This window comes from Aegilops tauschii, chromosome 1 (genome assembly GCF_002575655.3).
Source record: "Aegilops tauschii subsp. strangulata cultivar AL8/78 chromosome 1, Aet v6.0, whole genome shotgun sequence".
Classification (NCBI taxonomy): domain Eukaryota; kingdom Viridiplantae; phylum Streptophyta; class Magnoliopsida; order Poales; family Poaceae; genus Aegilops; species Aegilops tauschii.
Window position 1 is genome coordinate 436,495,104 of NC_053035.3, and position 17,271 is coordinate 436,512,374.

Genomic DNA, 17,271 nt, shown 5'->3' on the forward strand with positions numbered 1-17,271 from the left:
GTATTTCACCTAGCAGTGCATCAAGGACATAATTCTTCTGTGCAGTAATGAGGATAATCCTCAGATCACAGACCTAGTCCGCATCATTGCTACTATCATCTTTCAACTTAATTTTCTCTAGGAGCATATCAAAAATAAGGGAGCTAAATTGCGAGATATTGATCTACAACATAGGTATGCAAAAACTATAAGACTAAGTTCATGATAAATTAAGTTCAGTTAATCAAATTACTTAAGAACCCCTACTTAAATAAACATCCCTCAAGTTATCTAAGTGATACGTGATCCAAATCAACTAACTCATGTCCGATCATCACGTGAGATGGGGTAGTCATCAATGGTGAACATCTCTATTTTGATCATATCTAATATATGATTCACGTTCGACCTCTCGGTCTCCAGTGTTTCGAGACCATGACTGTACATGCTAGGCTCGTCAATTTTAACCCAAGTATTCTGCATGTGCAAAGAACGGAGAGTCTATCACACCCGATCATCACGTGGTGTCTCGAAACGACGAACTGTAGTAACGGTGCATACTCACATGCAATCAAAATATGTGACATGATATGGCCATCATCATCTTGTGTTTTTGATATCCATGTCCAAAGCATCGTCATGATCTCCATCGTCACCGGCTCGACACCTTGATCTCCATCATTGCGTCGTGGTCGTCATGCCAACTATTGCTTCTACAACTACTGCTAACGCATAGCGATAAAGTAAAGCAATTACATGGCGATTGCATTTCATACAATAAAGAGACAACCATAGGGCTCTTGTCGGTTGCCGATAAATTTACAAAACATGATCATCTCATACAACAACGTATATCACATCATGTCTTGACCATATCACATAACAACATGCCCTGTAAAAACAAGTTAGACATCCTCTACTTTGTTGTTGCAAGTTTTACGTGGCTGCTACGGGCTTCTAGCAAGAACCGTTCTTATCTACGCATAAAACCACAACGGTGATTCATCAAGTTTGCTGTTTTAACCTTCTTCCAAGACCGACCGCAGTGAAATTCGATTCAACTAAAGTAGGAGAAACAGACACCCGCCAGCACCTTTATGCAAAACTAGTTGCATGTCAGTCGGTGGAACCGGTCTCATGTGTGTGGACATGAAAGGTTGGTCAGGGCCGCTTCATCCTACAATACCTCCGAATCAAAATAAGACGTTGGTGGTAAGCAGTATGACTATGACCTCCCACAACTCTGTGTGTTCTACTCGTGCATATCATCTACGCATAGACCTGGCTCGGATGCCAATGTTGGGAAACGTTGCATGAAAAACAAAAAAATTCTACGCACATGCAAAATATATCCATGGAGATACATAGCAACGAGAGGGGAAGAGTGTGTCTACGTACCCTCGTAGATCATAAGCAGAAGCATTTCACAACACGGTTGATGTAGTCGAACTTTCTTCGCGATCCAACTGATCGAGTACCAAACGTACGGCACCTCCGCGTTGAGCACACGTTCAGCTCGGTGACGTCCGCGCCTTCTTGATCCAGCAAGACGGCGAGGTAGTGGATGAGTTCTGACAGCACGACGGTGTGGTGACGGTGATGGTGATGCGATCTCCGCAGGGCTTCGCCTAAGCTTTACGAAAATATGACCGAGGGAGTAAACAGTGGACGGGGGTGCACACGGCTAAGACAATGTGTGTTCTTGTGTGGCGCCCCCTCCCCATGTATATATAGGTGGGAGGGAAGAGGGGGCTTCCAGGGCAGCCAGGGCGCGCCCCTAGGGACTGGCTGTTTGGAAACACAGTATTTCAAAAAAAATCCTACGATCACGCACGATCTATCTAAGAGATGCATAGCAATGAGACGGGAGAGTGTGTCCACGTACCCTCATAGACCGAAAGCAGAAGCGCTTAGTAACGCGGTTGATGTAGTCGAAGGTCTTCACGATCCAACCGATCCAAGTACTGAACGTACGACACCTCCGTGTTCAGCACACGTTCAGCACGATGACGTCCCTCGAGCTCTTGATCCAGTTGAGGGCGAGGGAGAGTTCCGTCAACACGACGGCATGGCGATGGTGATGATGAAGTTACCGGCGCAGGTCTTTGCCTAAGCACAACGACGATATGACCAAGGTGTGTAACTGTGGAGGGGGACACCGCACACGGCTAAGACAAATCTTGGGGTGCCTTTGGGGTGCCCCCTGCCCACGTATATAAAGGAGGGAGGGAGAGAGGCCGGCCCTCCTAGGGGCGCACCAAGTGTAGGGAGTCCTACTAGGACTCCCAAGTCCTGGTAGGATTCCCTTTCCTTTTCGAAGTAGGAAAGAAGGAAAGGAGGGAGAGGGAGAAGGAAAAGGGGGGCCGCGCCCCCACCCCTTGTCCAATTCGGTTTGGGCAGGGGGGAGGCGCGCGCCACCTCGTGGCCCTTCTTCCCTCTCTCCACTAAAGCCCAATAAGGCCCATTAACTTCCCCCGGCGAATTCCCGTAATTATCCGATACTCCGAAAAATACCCGAATCACTCGGAACCATTCCGATGTCCGAATATAGCCTTGCAATATATGAATATTTACCTCTCGACCATTTCAAGACTCCTCGTCATGTCCATGATCTCATACGGGACTCCGAACAAACTTCGTTCATCAAATCACATAACTCACAATACAAATCGTCATCGAACGTTAAGCGTGTGGACCCTACGGGTTCGGGAACTATGTAGACATGACCGATACACATCTCTGCTCAATAACCAATAGCGGAACCTGGATGCTCATATTGGCTCCTACATATTCTACGAAGATCTTTATCGGTCAAACCGCATAACAACATACGTCATTCCCTTTGTCATCGGTATGTTACTTGCCCGAGATTCGATCGTCGGTATCCTCATACCTAGTTCAATCTCGTTACCGGCAAATCTCTTTAATCGTTCTGTAATGCATCATCCCATAAATAACTCATTAGTCACATTGCTTGCAAGGCTTATAATGATGTGCATTACCGAGAGGGCCCAGAGATGCCTCTCCGATACTCGGAGTGACAAATCCTAATCTTGATCTATGCCAACCCAACAAACACCTTTGGAGACACCTGTAGAGCATCTTTATAATCACCCAGTTACGTTGTGATGTTTGATAGCACACAAGGTGTTTCTCCGGTACTCTGGAGTTGCATAATCTCATAGTCATAGGAATATGTATAAGTCATGAAGAAAGCAATAGCAATAAAACTTAACGATCATTATGCTAAGCTAATGGATGGGTCTTGTCCATCACATCATTCTCCTAATGATGTGATCCCCTTCATCAAATGACAACACATGTCCATGGTCAGGAAACTTAACCATCTTTGATGAACGAGCTAGTCAAGTAGAGGCATACTAGGGACACTCTGTTTTGTCTATGTATTCACACATGTACTAAGTTTCCGATTAATACAATTCTAGCATGAATAATAGATATTTAGAATGATATAAAGAAATATAAATAACAATTTTATTATAGCCTCTAGGGCATATTTCCTTCACTGGCCGCCGGCCCTAGGGCTCCTATGGAAAGTGGGCGAGAGGGAAGGAAGTGGGAGTCCAACTCCACACTTTCCTTTACTCCTCCCCTTTCCTTTCCCTCCCCTTAGGCCGGCCCTATAGAGGGTGCACCAGCCCCTTGTGGGCTGGTGTGTTCCCTCACTTGGCCCATAAGGCCCATATCTTTGCCGGGGATGCCCGAAACTCCTTCCGGTGACCCGATAAGTACCTGGTACCCTCTGAAACACTTCCGGTGTCCGAATACCATCGTCCTATATATCAATATTTACCTCTCGACCATTTCGAGACTCCTCGTCATGTCCGTGATCTCATCTGGGACTCCGAACAACACTCGGTCTCCAAATCATATAACTCATATAACATTATATCCTCAACAAATGTTAAGCGTGCGGACCCTATGGGTTCGAGAACTATGTAGACATGACCGAGACGCCTCTCCGGTCAATAACCAATAGCGTAACCTGGATGCCCATATTGGCTCCTACATATTCTACGAAGAAATTTATCGGTCGAACCGTTTTGACAACATACGTAATTCCCTTTGTCTATCGGTATGTTACTTGCCCGGGATTCGATCGTCGGTATCCTCATACCTAGTTCAATCTCGTTACCGGCAAGTCTCTTTACTCGTTCCATAATACATCACCTCGTGACCAACTCCTTAGTCATTTGCTTGCAAGCTTAAGATGTGTATTACCAAGAGGGCCTAGAGATACCTCTCCAATACTCAGAGTAACAAATCCTAATCTCGATCTATGCCAACTCAACAAACACCTTCGGAGATACCTGCAGAGCATCTTTATGATCACACAGTTACGTTGCGACATTTGATGGCACACAAGGCATGTCAGAGTAATTGACCACGGGTAGCCTCATCGACACCCCATGGTATTTCAAGACATCGGGGCTAGCTGCGCCCCTCACACCTCCCGGACGTACGGCTGGCTTCTTGGGCCGGCTGGTCTAAGAGGCCGGCTGCTGGAAGACGGTTAGACGTCAGAAGACGGCCACGAGGGAGCCGACTCCTAGAAGGCGGCCCCTCGTCCCCTCAAAGTTTGCACCCACTTAACCACGACGAGACGGAGCGTGGCTATAGTGCGACCTGCCACCCCCGAATCCAGGGCGGAACGTGGCCACAATGCGGGTGTACCAAGCGGACACCCCTCACCCAGCGCGGCACTGTTGCCACGCGACCCGTGACATCACCTACGTTAGAAGGAGCCACGCTCCCACGATGGGCGGTCGGCACAGCCCGCAGGCGACGGGCCCTACTTGTCCGCGAGCCACCAGAAGGTGGCGGATCCCCAGCATACGGTGTCGAGGGCGGGCCAACTCCTAGCAAGCAGCCTTCCCTCCCCTCGGAGTCTGCGCGCCATTAACCTGATGAGACGGGGTGTGGCTACAGTGAGCGCCCGCCAGGCAGCGGTACTGTAGCCACGCTCCCCCCGACAAAGCTTCCATCATCAGGGGCGAGGCTATAGTATAAAGCAGTCGACATGGCCCCCTGATACGTCTCCAACGTATCTATAATTTATGAAGTATTCATGCTATTATATTATCCATCTTGGACGTTTAATGGGCTTTACTATACACTTTATATTATTTTTGGGACTAACTTATTGACCCAGAGCCCAGTGCCAGTTTCTGTTTTTTCCCTTGTTTCAGTGTTTCAAAGAAAAGGAATATCAAACAGAGTCCAAACGGAATGAAACCTTCGGGAAAGTTATTTTTGGAATGGAAGCAATCAAGGAGACTTGGAGTGCACGTCAGGGAATCAACGAGGAAGGCACGAGGCAGGGGGCGCGCCCTCCACCCTCGTGGGCCCCTCGTGGCTCCCCTGACGTATTTCTTCCTCCTATATATACCAATATACCCTAAAACCTTCGGGGAACAGAATAGATCGGGAGTTCCGCCGCCGCAAGCCTCTGTAGCCACCAAAAAACCAATCGGGACCCTGTTCCGGCACCCTGCCGGAGGGGGGAACCCTCACCGGTGGCCATCTTCATCATCCCGGCGCTCTCCATGACGAGGAGGGAGTAGTTCACCCTCGGGGCTGAGGGTATGTACCAGTAGCTATGTGTTTGATCTCTCTCTCTCTCTCTCTCTCTCTCTCGTGTTCTTGAGGTGATACGATCTTGATGTATCGCGAGCTTTGCTATTATAGTTGGATCTTATGATGTTTCTCCCCCTCTACTCTCTTGTAATGGATTGAGTTTTCCCTTTGAAGTTATCTTATCGGATTGAGTCTTTAATGATTTGAGAACACTTGATGTATGTCTGGCGTGGGATAACCGTGGTGAAAATGGGTTATTCTATTGATTCACTTGATGTATGTTTTGGTGATCAACTTGCGGGTTCCGCCCATGAACCTATGCATAGGGGTTGGCACACGTTTTCGTCTTGACTCTCCGGTAGAAACTTTGGGGCACTCTCTGAGGTTCTATGTGTTGGTTGAATAGATGAATCTGAGATTGTGTGATGCATATCGTATAATCATACCCACGGATACTTGAGGTGACATTGGAGTATCTAGGTGACATTAGGGTTTTGGTTGATGTGTGTCTTAAGGTGTTATTTTACTACGAACTCTAGGGCTGTTTGTGACACTTATAGGAATAGCCCAATGGATTGATCGGAAAGAATAACTTTGAGGTGGTTTCGTACCCTACCATAATCTCTTCGTTTGTTCTTCGCTATTAGTGACTCTTTGTTGCATGTTGAGGGATAGTTATGTGATCCAATTATGTTACTATTGTTGAGAGAACTTGCACTAGTGAAAGTATGAACCCTAGGCCTTGTTTCCTAGCATTGCAATACCGTTTACGCTCACTTTTATCATTAGTTACCTTGCCGTTTTTATATTTTCAGATTACAAAAACCTATATCTACCATCCATATTGCACTTGTATCATCATCTCTTCGTCGAACTAGTGCACCTATACAATTTACCATTGTATTGGGTGTGTTGGGGACACAAGGGACTCTTTGATATTTGGTTGCAGGGTCGCTTGAGAGAGACCATCTTCATCCTACGCCTCCCACGGATTGATAAACCTTAGGTCATCCACTTGAGGGAAATTTGCTACTGTCCTACAAACCTCTGCACTTGGAGGCCCAACAACGTCTACAAGAAGAAGGTTGTGTAGTAGACATCAAGCTCTTTTCTGGCGCCGTTGCCGGGGAGGTGAGTGCTTGAAGGTATATCTTTAGATCTTGCAATCGAATCTTTTTGTTTCTTGTTTTATCTCTAGTTTAGTTTATAAAAGAAAATTACAAAAAAATGGAATTGAGTTTGTCTCATATGCTTCATCTTTTTAATATCTTTCGTGAGAATGGTGGAAAGGAAAATTGTGCTCAAGTGCTAGGAGAAGAAATCTATAAAATGTTTGGCACTAAATCTTTGAATGATGAGCATGATTTCAATGTTGTTAGTATGAATTCTTTGAATATCCATGATGCTAATGATATGCAAAGCCACAAACTTGGAGATGCTATGTTTAATGAAGATGATACTTGTAGTCTCCCAAGTTTTGATATGCAAATTTATTATGACGATAGCATGCCTCCTACTTATGATGATTATATTGATGAAAGTGGGTTTGGAAGAGTGTCAACTTTAGGAAGTAATGATCCCACTATTTTGGAGGATGTTGAATCTTATTATGATAATTATGAAAGTGGATTTGGAGAGGTCATGACTTTATTTAGTAATGATTCCACTATCTTGGAAGAGGTTTCAATCGATTATGATGAGAACAAAGTTGCTACTTATGATGATTATTGTGATGAAACTTATGCTATAAAAAGTAGTGATGATTATATTTATAAAACTTGTCATGATTATGATTACCCTTTTTCTGAACATTACTCTTTTAATGTGGAAACAATTTATAGTATTCAAGTCTCTTATGATACTCCCACTATTCCGAAAGAAAAGAATTTTGCTTATGTGGAGAGTAGTAAAATTTCTATGCAAGTAGATCATGAAAAGGATGATTTAGGTGCTGGTTATATTTTTGAATTCATTCATGATGCTACTGAAAATTATTATGAGAGAGGATCATATGCTTCTACATATTACAATAATATCAAGTTTCCTCTCTATGTGCTTAAAATTTTGAAGTTATGCTTGTTTTGCCTTCCTATGCTAGTTGATTATTGTTCCCATAAGTTATTTGCTCACAAAATCCCTATGCATAGGAAGTGGGTTAGACTTAAATGTGCTAGTAATATTCTTCATGATGCTCTCTTTATGTTTCAATTCTTATCTTTTATGTGAGCATCATTGAAATCATCATGCCTAGCTAGGGGCGTTAAACGATAGCGCTTGTTGGGAAGCCAACCCAATTTTATTTTTGTTCCTTCATTTTTGTTAATGTTTAGTAATAAATAATCCATCTAGCTTCTGTTTAGATGTGGTTTTGTGTTTTATTTAGTGTTTGTGCCAAGTAGAACCTTTGGGAAGACTTGGGTGAAGTCTTTATGATCATGCTGTAAAAAAACAGAAACATTAGCGCTCACGAGATTAGCTAAAACTTTTTACTGGGGAGTGCTATTTAGTTGATTATTTTTGCAGATGATTACTAGAAAAATTCCTCAGGTCCACCAACTTATTTTAGAATTTTTGGAGTTCCAGAAGTATGCGTTTGTTACAGATTACTACAGACTGTTCTGTTTTTGACAGATTCTGTTTTCTTTGTGTTGTTTGCTTATTTTGATGAATCTATGAGTAGTATCAGAGGGTATGAACCATAGAGAAGTTGGAATACAGTATATTTAACACCAATATAAATAAATAATGAGTTAATTACAGTACCTTGAAGTGGTGTTTTGTTTTCTTTCGCTAACGGAGCTCATGAGATTTCTGTTAAGTTTTGTGTTGTGAAGTTTTCAAGTTTTGGGTAAAGATTCGATGGACTATGGAATAAGGAGTGGCAAGAGCCTAAGCTTGGGGATGCCCAAGGCACCCCAAGGTGATATTCAAGGATGACCAAGAGCCTAAGCTTGGGGATGCCCCGGAAGGCATCCCCTCTTTCGTCTTCGTTCATCGGTAACTTTACTTGGAGCTATATTTTTATTCACCACTTGATATGTGTTTTGCTTGGAGCGTCATTTTCTTTTGTTAGTATTTGCTTGCTGTTATTTATAATAATGTTTTGCATCTTTATTTTCAAATAAAAATGTCAAGGACAAATTTTACCATGCTTATTTTGCAAGTATACATGTTGCTGTTTCAAAACAGAAAGTTTACCGCTGTTGCAAAAATTCCCTAGAAAAGTCAGAATGTGGTAAAATGTTGAAACATTTTGCATAATAAGCTCTGATAAATTTACTACAGTGGGAATTTTCTTTAATAATTTTTGGAGTTAGGGAAGTATGATTAATCTTGCATTCTTTACAGACTGTACTGTTTTGGCAGATTGCTGTTATGTTTGCATTGTTTGCATATGTTTGCTTGTTTAATGATTCTATTTGAGGATAGGAGTATTAAATATGCAGAGGCATTTAGTATGCAATGTTGAATAATAATTTTAGTGATTTTCTACAGTAGAAAACGATAAGGTTTTTGCATTGGTTTATACTAACTTATCTCACGAGTTCTTGTTGAGTTTGGTGTGGATGAAGCTTTCGAGATTTAGGAAACCGTGATATGAGAGGAATTAAGGAGACACAAAAGCTCAAGCTTGGGGATGCCCAAGGCACCCCAAGATAATATTTCAAGAAGTCTCAAGCATCTAAGCTTGGGGATGCCCCGGTAGGCATCCCACCTTTCTTCTTCAACAATTATCGGTTAGTATCGGTTGAGCCTAAGTTTTTGCTTCTTCACATGATGAGTGCTATCCATGAAATGTCGTTTTATTTTGTTTTGCTTGCTGTATGAATAAAACACCAAGATCTGAAATTCTTAAATGATAGAGAGTCTTCACATAGCTACATAATTATTTAACTACTCATTGATCTTCACTTATACCTTTTTGGAGTAGTTTGTCATTTACTCGTGTGCTTCACTTATATCCTATGAGTAAATGGTTGAATGATTTGAATGTCATAAATCTAAAATTATATATGTTTCATATGCCTTTCCCATGGGGAGTAATGCCTTCACATATAAGAAGTAGAGGTGGTAAATTTATTGAAGGTTAGCAAACATTGTATTGGTCACTCGAACAATTCATGAAAGAATATTGACGGAAGAGGGATTTCACATATAAATATACTATCTTGGACATCTTCTATGATTGTGAGCCCCATTAATTATTTTCAAACCTGAGCAAATTAGTTGAATTTGGACAAGGAAGACAACATAATGAGTTATGCTTGGGTATATTTGTATAGAAGTTATATTGTTATGGATCCTCTAACATGTGGTGCTTGCTATTTAGAATCCTTTGCTAGCCAAAATATCTGTACTAAGCGGGAATACTGCTTGTGCATCCAAAATCCTTGAACCAAGTTTCTTCCATGAGTGTCCACCATATCTACCTATATGCGGTATTTACCAGCCGCTCCAAGCAAATTTGCATGTGCCAAACTCTAAACCTTCGAATAATAATCTGTTTTGTGTGCCCGAATCGCTCATGTAGTGACTAGGGGCTGTCAGTATCTTCCATGCTAGGTGGGTTATTCTCACGATGAGTGGACTCCGCTCATCAATCACGAGAAAATGGCTGGTAACTGGGATGCCCAGTCCTATGATCAAAAGATCAAAAACAAATTCGCAAATAATTTAAACAAAACTCCCCCAGGAATGTTGATAGTTGGACGGCACCCGTTGTTTCGGACAAGCCGTGGAGTGTGAATGTTGGTGGAGGGGGAGTAAAAACTTTACCTTTCTGTGTGGGAACCGCCTATAATGTATGTAGTATGGAAGATATTGGGAACTCTTGGTCGTTATGTTGACAATGAAAGCATACCTCTCAAAATTATTTTCATCTCTGTTTTTGCTTCGAGCTCTGGCACCTCTGCAAATCCCTGCTTCCCTCTGCGAAGGGCCTATCTTTTACTTTTATGCAAGAGTCAGTAGTATTCCTTCTCATTCCAACCTACTCTTTAGTTGGCAAGCATCATGTGATGGAAAGATCTAAGCATATATGGCCATTCAAATATATTTGAGCATGAATTATTACTGTTGACATTACCCTTGAGGTAAAAGGTTGGGAGGCGAAACATTAAGCCCCTATCTTTCTCTGTGTTCGATGAATACTATTTGTTCTAAAAATATGCTTTGAGTGGTAGCAATCATGGAAGACTATATGATAGTTGAGTATGTGGGATTTGCTAAATCAAAGCTCTTACATAGACCCTTCCTGAAAATAAGATGAATTGCAATTGTTTGATGACTGAGAACTGTTTGTTAGTTTTCAAGAAAGTTTATGATCTATACTTTAACATGTGAATAGCTTGTTACTTGATCATGATAAGCTTTATGATATGAGATACTGTTATGACATATAATGATGCTAGAAAAGGTGATTGAAATTATCATTGATCAAACTTGTGCACCTACTAGCATTCACACTTCATAAATTATTTCTTTTATCATTTACCTACTCGAGGACGAGCAGGTATTAAGCTTGGAGATGCTGATACGTCTCCAACGTATCTATAATTTATGAAGTATTCATGCTATTATATTATCCATCTTGGATGTTTAATGGGCTTTACTATGCACTTTATATTATTTTTGGGACTAACTTATTGACCCAGAGCCCAGTGCCAGTTTCTGTTTTTTCCCTTGTTTCAGTGTTTCAACGAAAAGGAATATCAAACGGAGTCCAAACGGAATGAAACCTTCGGGAAAGTTATTTTTGGAATGGAAGCAATCAAGGGGACTTGGAGTGCACGTCAGGGAATCAACGAGGAAGGCACGAGGCAGGGGGCGCGCCCTCCACCCTCGTGGGCCCCTCGTGGCTCCCCTGACGTATTTCTTCCTCCTATATATACCAATATACCCTAAAACCTCCGGGGAACAGAATAGATCGGGAGTTCCGCCGCCGCAAGCCTCTGTAGCCACCAAAAAACCAATCGGGACCCTGTTCCGGCACCCTGCCGGATGGGGGAACCCTCACCGGTGGCCATCTTCATCATCCCGGCGCTCTCCATGACGAGGAGGGAGTAGTTCACCCTCGGGGCTGAGGGTATGTACCAGTAGCTATGTGTTTGATCTCTCTCTCTCTCGTGTTCTTGAGGTGATACGATCTTGATGTATCGCGAGCTTTGCTATTATAGTTGGATCTTATGATGTTTCTCCCCCTCTACTCTCTTGTAATGGATTGAGTTTTCCCTTTGAAGTTATCTTATCGGATTGAGTCTTTAATGATTTGAGAACACTTGATGTATGTCTCGCGTGGGATAACCGTGGTGAAAATGGGTTATTCTATTGATTCACTTGATGTATGTTTTGGTGATCAACTTGCGGGTTCCGCCCATGAACCTATGCATAGGGGTTGGCACACGTTTTCGTCTTGACTCTCCGGTAGAAACTTTGGGGCACTCTCTGAGGTTCTATGTGTTGGTTGAATAGATGAATCTGAGATTGTGTGATGCATATCGTATAATCATACCCACGGATACTTGAGGTGACATTGGAGTATCTAGGTGACATTAGGGTTTTGGTTGATGTGTGTCTTAAGGTGTTATTTTACTACGAACTCTAGGGCTGTTTGTGACACTTATAGGAATAGCCCAATGGATTGATCGGAAAGAATAACTTTGAGGTGGTTTCGTACCCTACCATAATCTCTTCGTTTGTTCTTCACTATTAGTGACTCTTTGTTGCATGTTGAGGGATAGTTATGTGGTCCAATTATGTTATTATTGTTGAGAGAACTTGCACTAGTGAAAGTATGAACCCTAGGCCTTGTTTCCTAGCATTGCAATACCGTTTACGCTCACTTTTATCATTAGTTACCTTGCCGTTTTTATATTTTCAGATTACAAAAACCTATATCTACCATCCATATTGCACTTGTATCATCATCTCTTCGCCGAACTAGTGCACCTATACAATTTACCATTGTATTGGGTGTGTTGGGGACACAAGGGACTCTTTGATATTTGGTTGCAGGGTTGCTTGAGAGAGACCATCTTCATCCTACGCCTCCCACGGATTGATAAACCTTAGGTCATCCACTTGAGGGAAATTTTCTACTGTCCTACAAACCTCTGCACTTGGAGGCCCAACAACGTCTACAAGAAGAAGGTTGTGTAGTAGACATCACCCCCAGGCAGCGGGCCCTACCTGTCGGCTGAGTTCACGGCAGCCGGCGGGACCCACCAAGCAGCGGGCCCCAGCAGCCGGCGGAGAAGTCGGCGCCTAGAGACACTGCCGGCCGGGTCCTACACCCGGTCGTATTACCATTGTACCCCTGGGGAGTAGGCCTATATAAACCCCCCAGGCTTCCCCATGCAAGGGGTTCAGAACCTTTGCCATCATACACACATCCATAGAAGGAAGATAGGGCTAGCCTTGCTCTTCTTCCTCCTCTAGCCGAAACAGCTCAAGGAGCGATCTTGTAGCTACTCTATTGACGATAGTCATCATGCGGAGACCCCGCAGAGCAGGACTAGGGGTGTTATCTCCAAAGAGAGCCCCGAACATGGGTAAGATTCGCAGGCATATGCGTTCTCGCTCACTCCCGCTTCTAGAGCCCGGCGGCGTACTCTTGTCCCCATCCATGATAAGCCACCCCCTGGCATATGTCGCACGATATCCCCGACAAGGTATTCCTCCGGTATCTGGGAGTTGCATAATATCATAGTCGAAGGAATATGTATTTGACATGAAGAAAGCAATAGCAATAAACTGAACGATCAATATGCTAAGCTAACGAATGGGTCTTGTCCATCACATCATTCTCCTAATGATGTGATCCCGTTATCAAATGACAACACATGTCTATGGTTAGGAAACCTTAACCATCTTTGATCAACGAGCTAGTCTAGTAGAGGCTTACTAGGGACACGGTATTTGTTTATGTATTCCATGTATTTAAGTTTCCGATCAATACAATTCTAGCATGAATAATAAACCTTTATCATGAATAAGGAAATATAAAATAACAACTTTATTATTACCTCTAGGGCATATTTCCTTCAGATGGAGTTGTTGGAGTAGATCGTCGTCACAGATGATTGCCTCGGCGGCATTCCGGTGCCACCGGGAGAGAGGGGGGAGAGCCCCCTCCTTCTTCTTCTTCTTCCTTGAACTCTCCCCTAGATGGGAGGAGGGTTTCCCCTCTGGTGCATGGCCTCCATGGCGGCGGAGGGGCGGGAGGGTTTCCCCTCTGGTCCATGGCCTCCATGGCGGCAGAGGGTTTCCCCTCTGGTCTAGATTGGATCTCTCTCTCTGTTTCCTTCTGTTTCTGCGTTCCCAGATTCTGGCCTTTCACCGTTCTTAAATTCCCGGAGATCCGTAACTCTGATTGGGCTGAAATTTTAACACAATTTTTATCCGAATATTAGCTTTTTTGCGGCGAAAGAAGGGCACCAACCGCCTTACTGGGTGGCCACAAGACCCCTGGCCGTGCCCTGGGTAGGGGCGCGCTTCCAGGGCTTGTGGGCCCCTCGGGCATCATCTCGCGTTGATTCCAATTCCCAAAAATCACATATATTCCAAAAAAATCTTCGTAAGTTTTTATCGCGTTTGGACTTCGTTTGGTATGGATATTCTGTGAAACAAAAAACATGCAACAAACAGGAACTGGCACTGGGCACTGGATCAATATGTTAGTCCCAAAAATAGTATAAAATGTTGCCAAAAGTATATGAAAGTTGTAGAATATTGGCATGAAACAATCAAAAATTATAGATACGACGGAGATGTATCACTCTTCCTGATAGCAGCAGAGGACCTTTCGCGCCTCTTAAAATCTATAGGCGAGTCATCAAACATGAGTGGGGTGAAGGTGGCGGCCTCGGCACCACCGGTAAACCACTTGTTATTCGCAGATGACAGCCTGTTGTTTTTTAAGGCAGTGGAGACGGGACAATTGAGGTAAACCAGTTGCTAACCACTTATTGTCAGGCATCTGGCCAATGCATAAACTATGATAAATCATCTATCTTCTTCAGTAAGGGATGCGCAGGAAATATTAGAGAGGAAGTTAAAGCATTGCTGCATGTTCCAAATGAGACCTTGAACGAAAAATATTTGGGGATGCCTTCTGATGTGGGCTCTTCAAAGAACGGTGCCTTCAAGTACTTAAAAGATTATCTATGTAGTAGCAAGGGTGGATTGAGAAAACCATGTCCTCAGCTGGTAAGGAAGTGTTGGTAAAGTCAGTTGCGCAAGTTGTACCTGTTTTTTCTATGTCATGCTTTAAGCTTCCACGGAGATTATGTGCGCAGTTGAATATATTGATCCGCAAGTATTGGTGGGGCAGTAAACATGGCCAACGGAAAGCCAACTGGGTCTCTTGGGATACGATGACACAACCAAAATATACGGGAGGCCTGGGCTTCAGAGATTTTGAATTGTTTAACCTGGCCCTTCTAGCAAAGCAGTCATGGCGTATTCTTTAGAATCCAGATTCACTCAGCGCAAGAATATTGAAGGTTGTTTACTTTCCTTCTGGTACAATTTTAGATGCAGAACTTGGTAGCTGTCCTAGCCAGATTTGGAGAGCAATCTAGAAAGGATGGGACATTTTGAAACAGAGGTTGATCAAGCGGATAGGTAATGGAGCATCGACACTCATATGGACAGAAAATTGGATACCACGGGATGTGATAATGCGTCCTTTTGGTTGTCGGTGTGACAATCCACCCTCTTTCATTTCTGAACTTATTGATAATGCTAATGCAAAATGGGACAAGGTGAAGATTGTCGAGGTATGCTTACCAATCGATGTGCAGGTCATACTTAGTATACCATTATGCACTATTGACATGGATGATAGTTGGGCATGGAACTTCGAGAAGAGCGGTAACTTTTCAGTCAGATCGGCCTATAAAATGATGATTGCAACAACACGAAGGAGGGAAGCCTGGCTAGATGGTTCATCTGGTTCGTCGCGTAATGGCAGAGATGCTACATCATGGAAATTGCTATGCAAAACACCAGTCCCGGGCAAGATACGTATGTTTCTTTGGAGATTAGCAAAGAGCTCGCTGCCAACAGAGGATGTTAGAGCACACCGAAAAATGTCTACCACAAGCTCATGTGGCTTGTGCGGAGCCGCAGATTCATGGAGGCATTCTCTTCTTGAATGCACTATGGCGAGGTGTATGTGGGCACTCGTCAATGGGGAGCTGGCAGAACACTGGTGCGAGACAACAGAGCCTAGTGCAAGGCAGTGGCTGTTTATGATGATTGATACACTATCGCATGAATCCTTCGTCAGGCTTTCAGTGACTTTATGGGCAATCTTAGTGGGCAAGACGACAGATTATCCATGAGGAAATTTATCAAAACCCTTCGGCCACACACCAGTTTATCAATAGGTTCATAGCAGACCTTGAATTAGTCCCTAAGAAGTTGGTAAGAAACTGAGCTATACCAAGGGTTGTTGAAAGATCAAGGGCACCTCCACCAGGATATGCAAAGATCCATGTAGGTGCCAGTCTCGCACACAATGGCCAAGTAGGTTCTGCAGTAGCAGTGTGTAGAGACGCTAATGGCCTTTTCCTGGGCAGCTCGGTCCTGGTCATTCATGGAGTTAATGAGGTAGCGGCGTTGGAGGCAATAGCCTATCGCGAAGCCCTATGTCTCGTTGATGATTTGTTGCTTCAGAATTTCATTGTTGCATCAGATGCGAAGCAGATAATTGGAGGTATTGAGAAGGGTACTAACAGCAGCTATGGACACATTATCAGAGAAATAAAGCACTGATCCATAAACTTTAACTACAAACTCAATTTTGAAGGCCGAGCTGTGAACATAGCAGATAGTTTACCTAAATTTGCTAGTTCTTTGGATGAGGGTCGCCCTGTTTGGTTCACCCCTCATGATCCTATTTGTATCCCTTTCCATGTTACATTTGATCAATAAAATTTAGCTTCCCCCTAAAAGAGGGGGAAATTTGTCTAAAAAACCAACTCGGGAAATGCAAAAAAAGTAGAGAATCCAGTCTCTCTCTCTCTCAAAAAAGCAGAGAATCCAGCGCGGCGGCACCACATCCAAAATATCTAGTGTGGCGGCGCCGGCGTCAGCCCTGGCCATGGAGATGTAGCCGGTCATTCCTACTGCCAAGAGGATAAAACTAACGGACACCCACGAAGCGACCGCGGAGAGAAGCGAAGAACGGCCGCCCGGATCGGAGGGCGATGTCCACGACCACATCGGCAACCTCCCGGACGCCGTCCTCGGTGAGATCATCTCCCTCCTCCCCACCAAGGACGGTGCCGCGTATTATGCCTGGCTCCGATCCCCCGCACTCAACAACCTACAGGAGCTCACCCTCGCAGATATGACTGCGCAATCCCATCGCAAATGTTGTTACCGCCGCCGGTGTCCATCTTCCGGTTCTCGTCCACTCTCCGCGTCGCCACCATTAACCTGTGCTCGGTCCCACACTGTAAGGTTGATACGGTCCGCTTTCCACAGCTCAGGAAGCTTGCACTGGTGGTTGTTGGTATATCGGGGTGCACCTTGCACAGCATTATCGTCGCTGGTTGTCCTGTCCTGGAAAGCTTGCTGCTTAACTCATTTTCGGCGTCCGTTCTCTCCGGATCAACTCCCCTACCCTTAAGAGCATCAACATTTGTGCTATCCCAGCCCCAGTTGAACTCATCATCGAGGATGCCC

General features: G+C 43.9%; 1 protein-coding gene across 1 annotated transcript in view; it reads left to right on the forward strand.

Moving 5' to 3' along the window:
- The window catches only part of LOC141037522 (putative F-box/LRR-repeat protein At3g18150), a 28,755-nt gene extending 12,399 nt beyond the window's left edge, over positions 1-16,356 (forward strand). Inside the window, exon 3 of the mRNA XM_073506386.1 lies at positions 16,258-16,356. Coding sequence (XP_073362487.1) covers positions 16,258-16,356 — 99 coding nt within the window. The remainder of the gene's footprint in view (positions 1-16,257) is intronic.
- Positions 16,357-17,271: the final 915 nt, after the last annotated feature.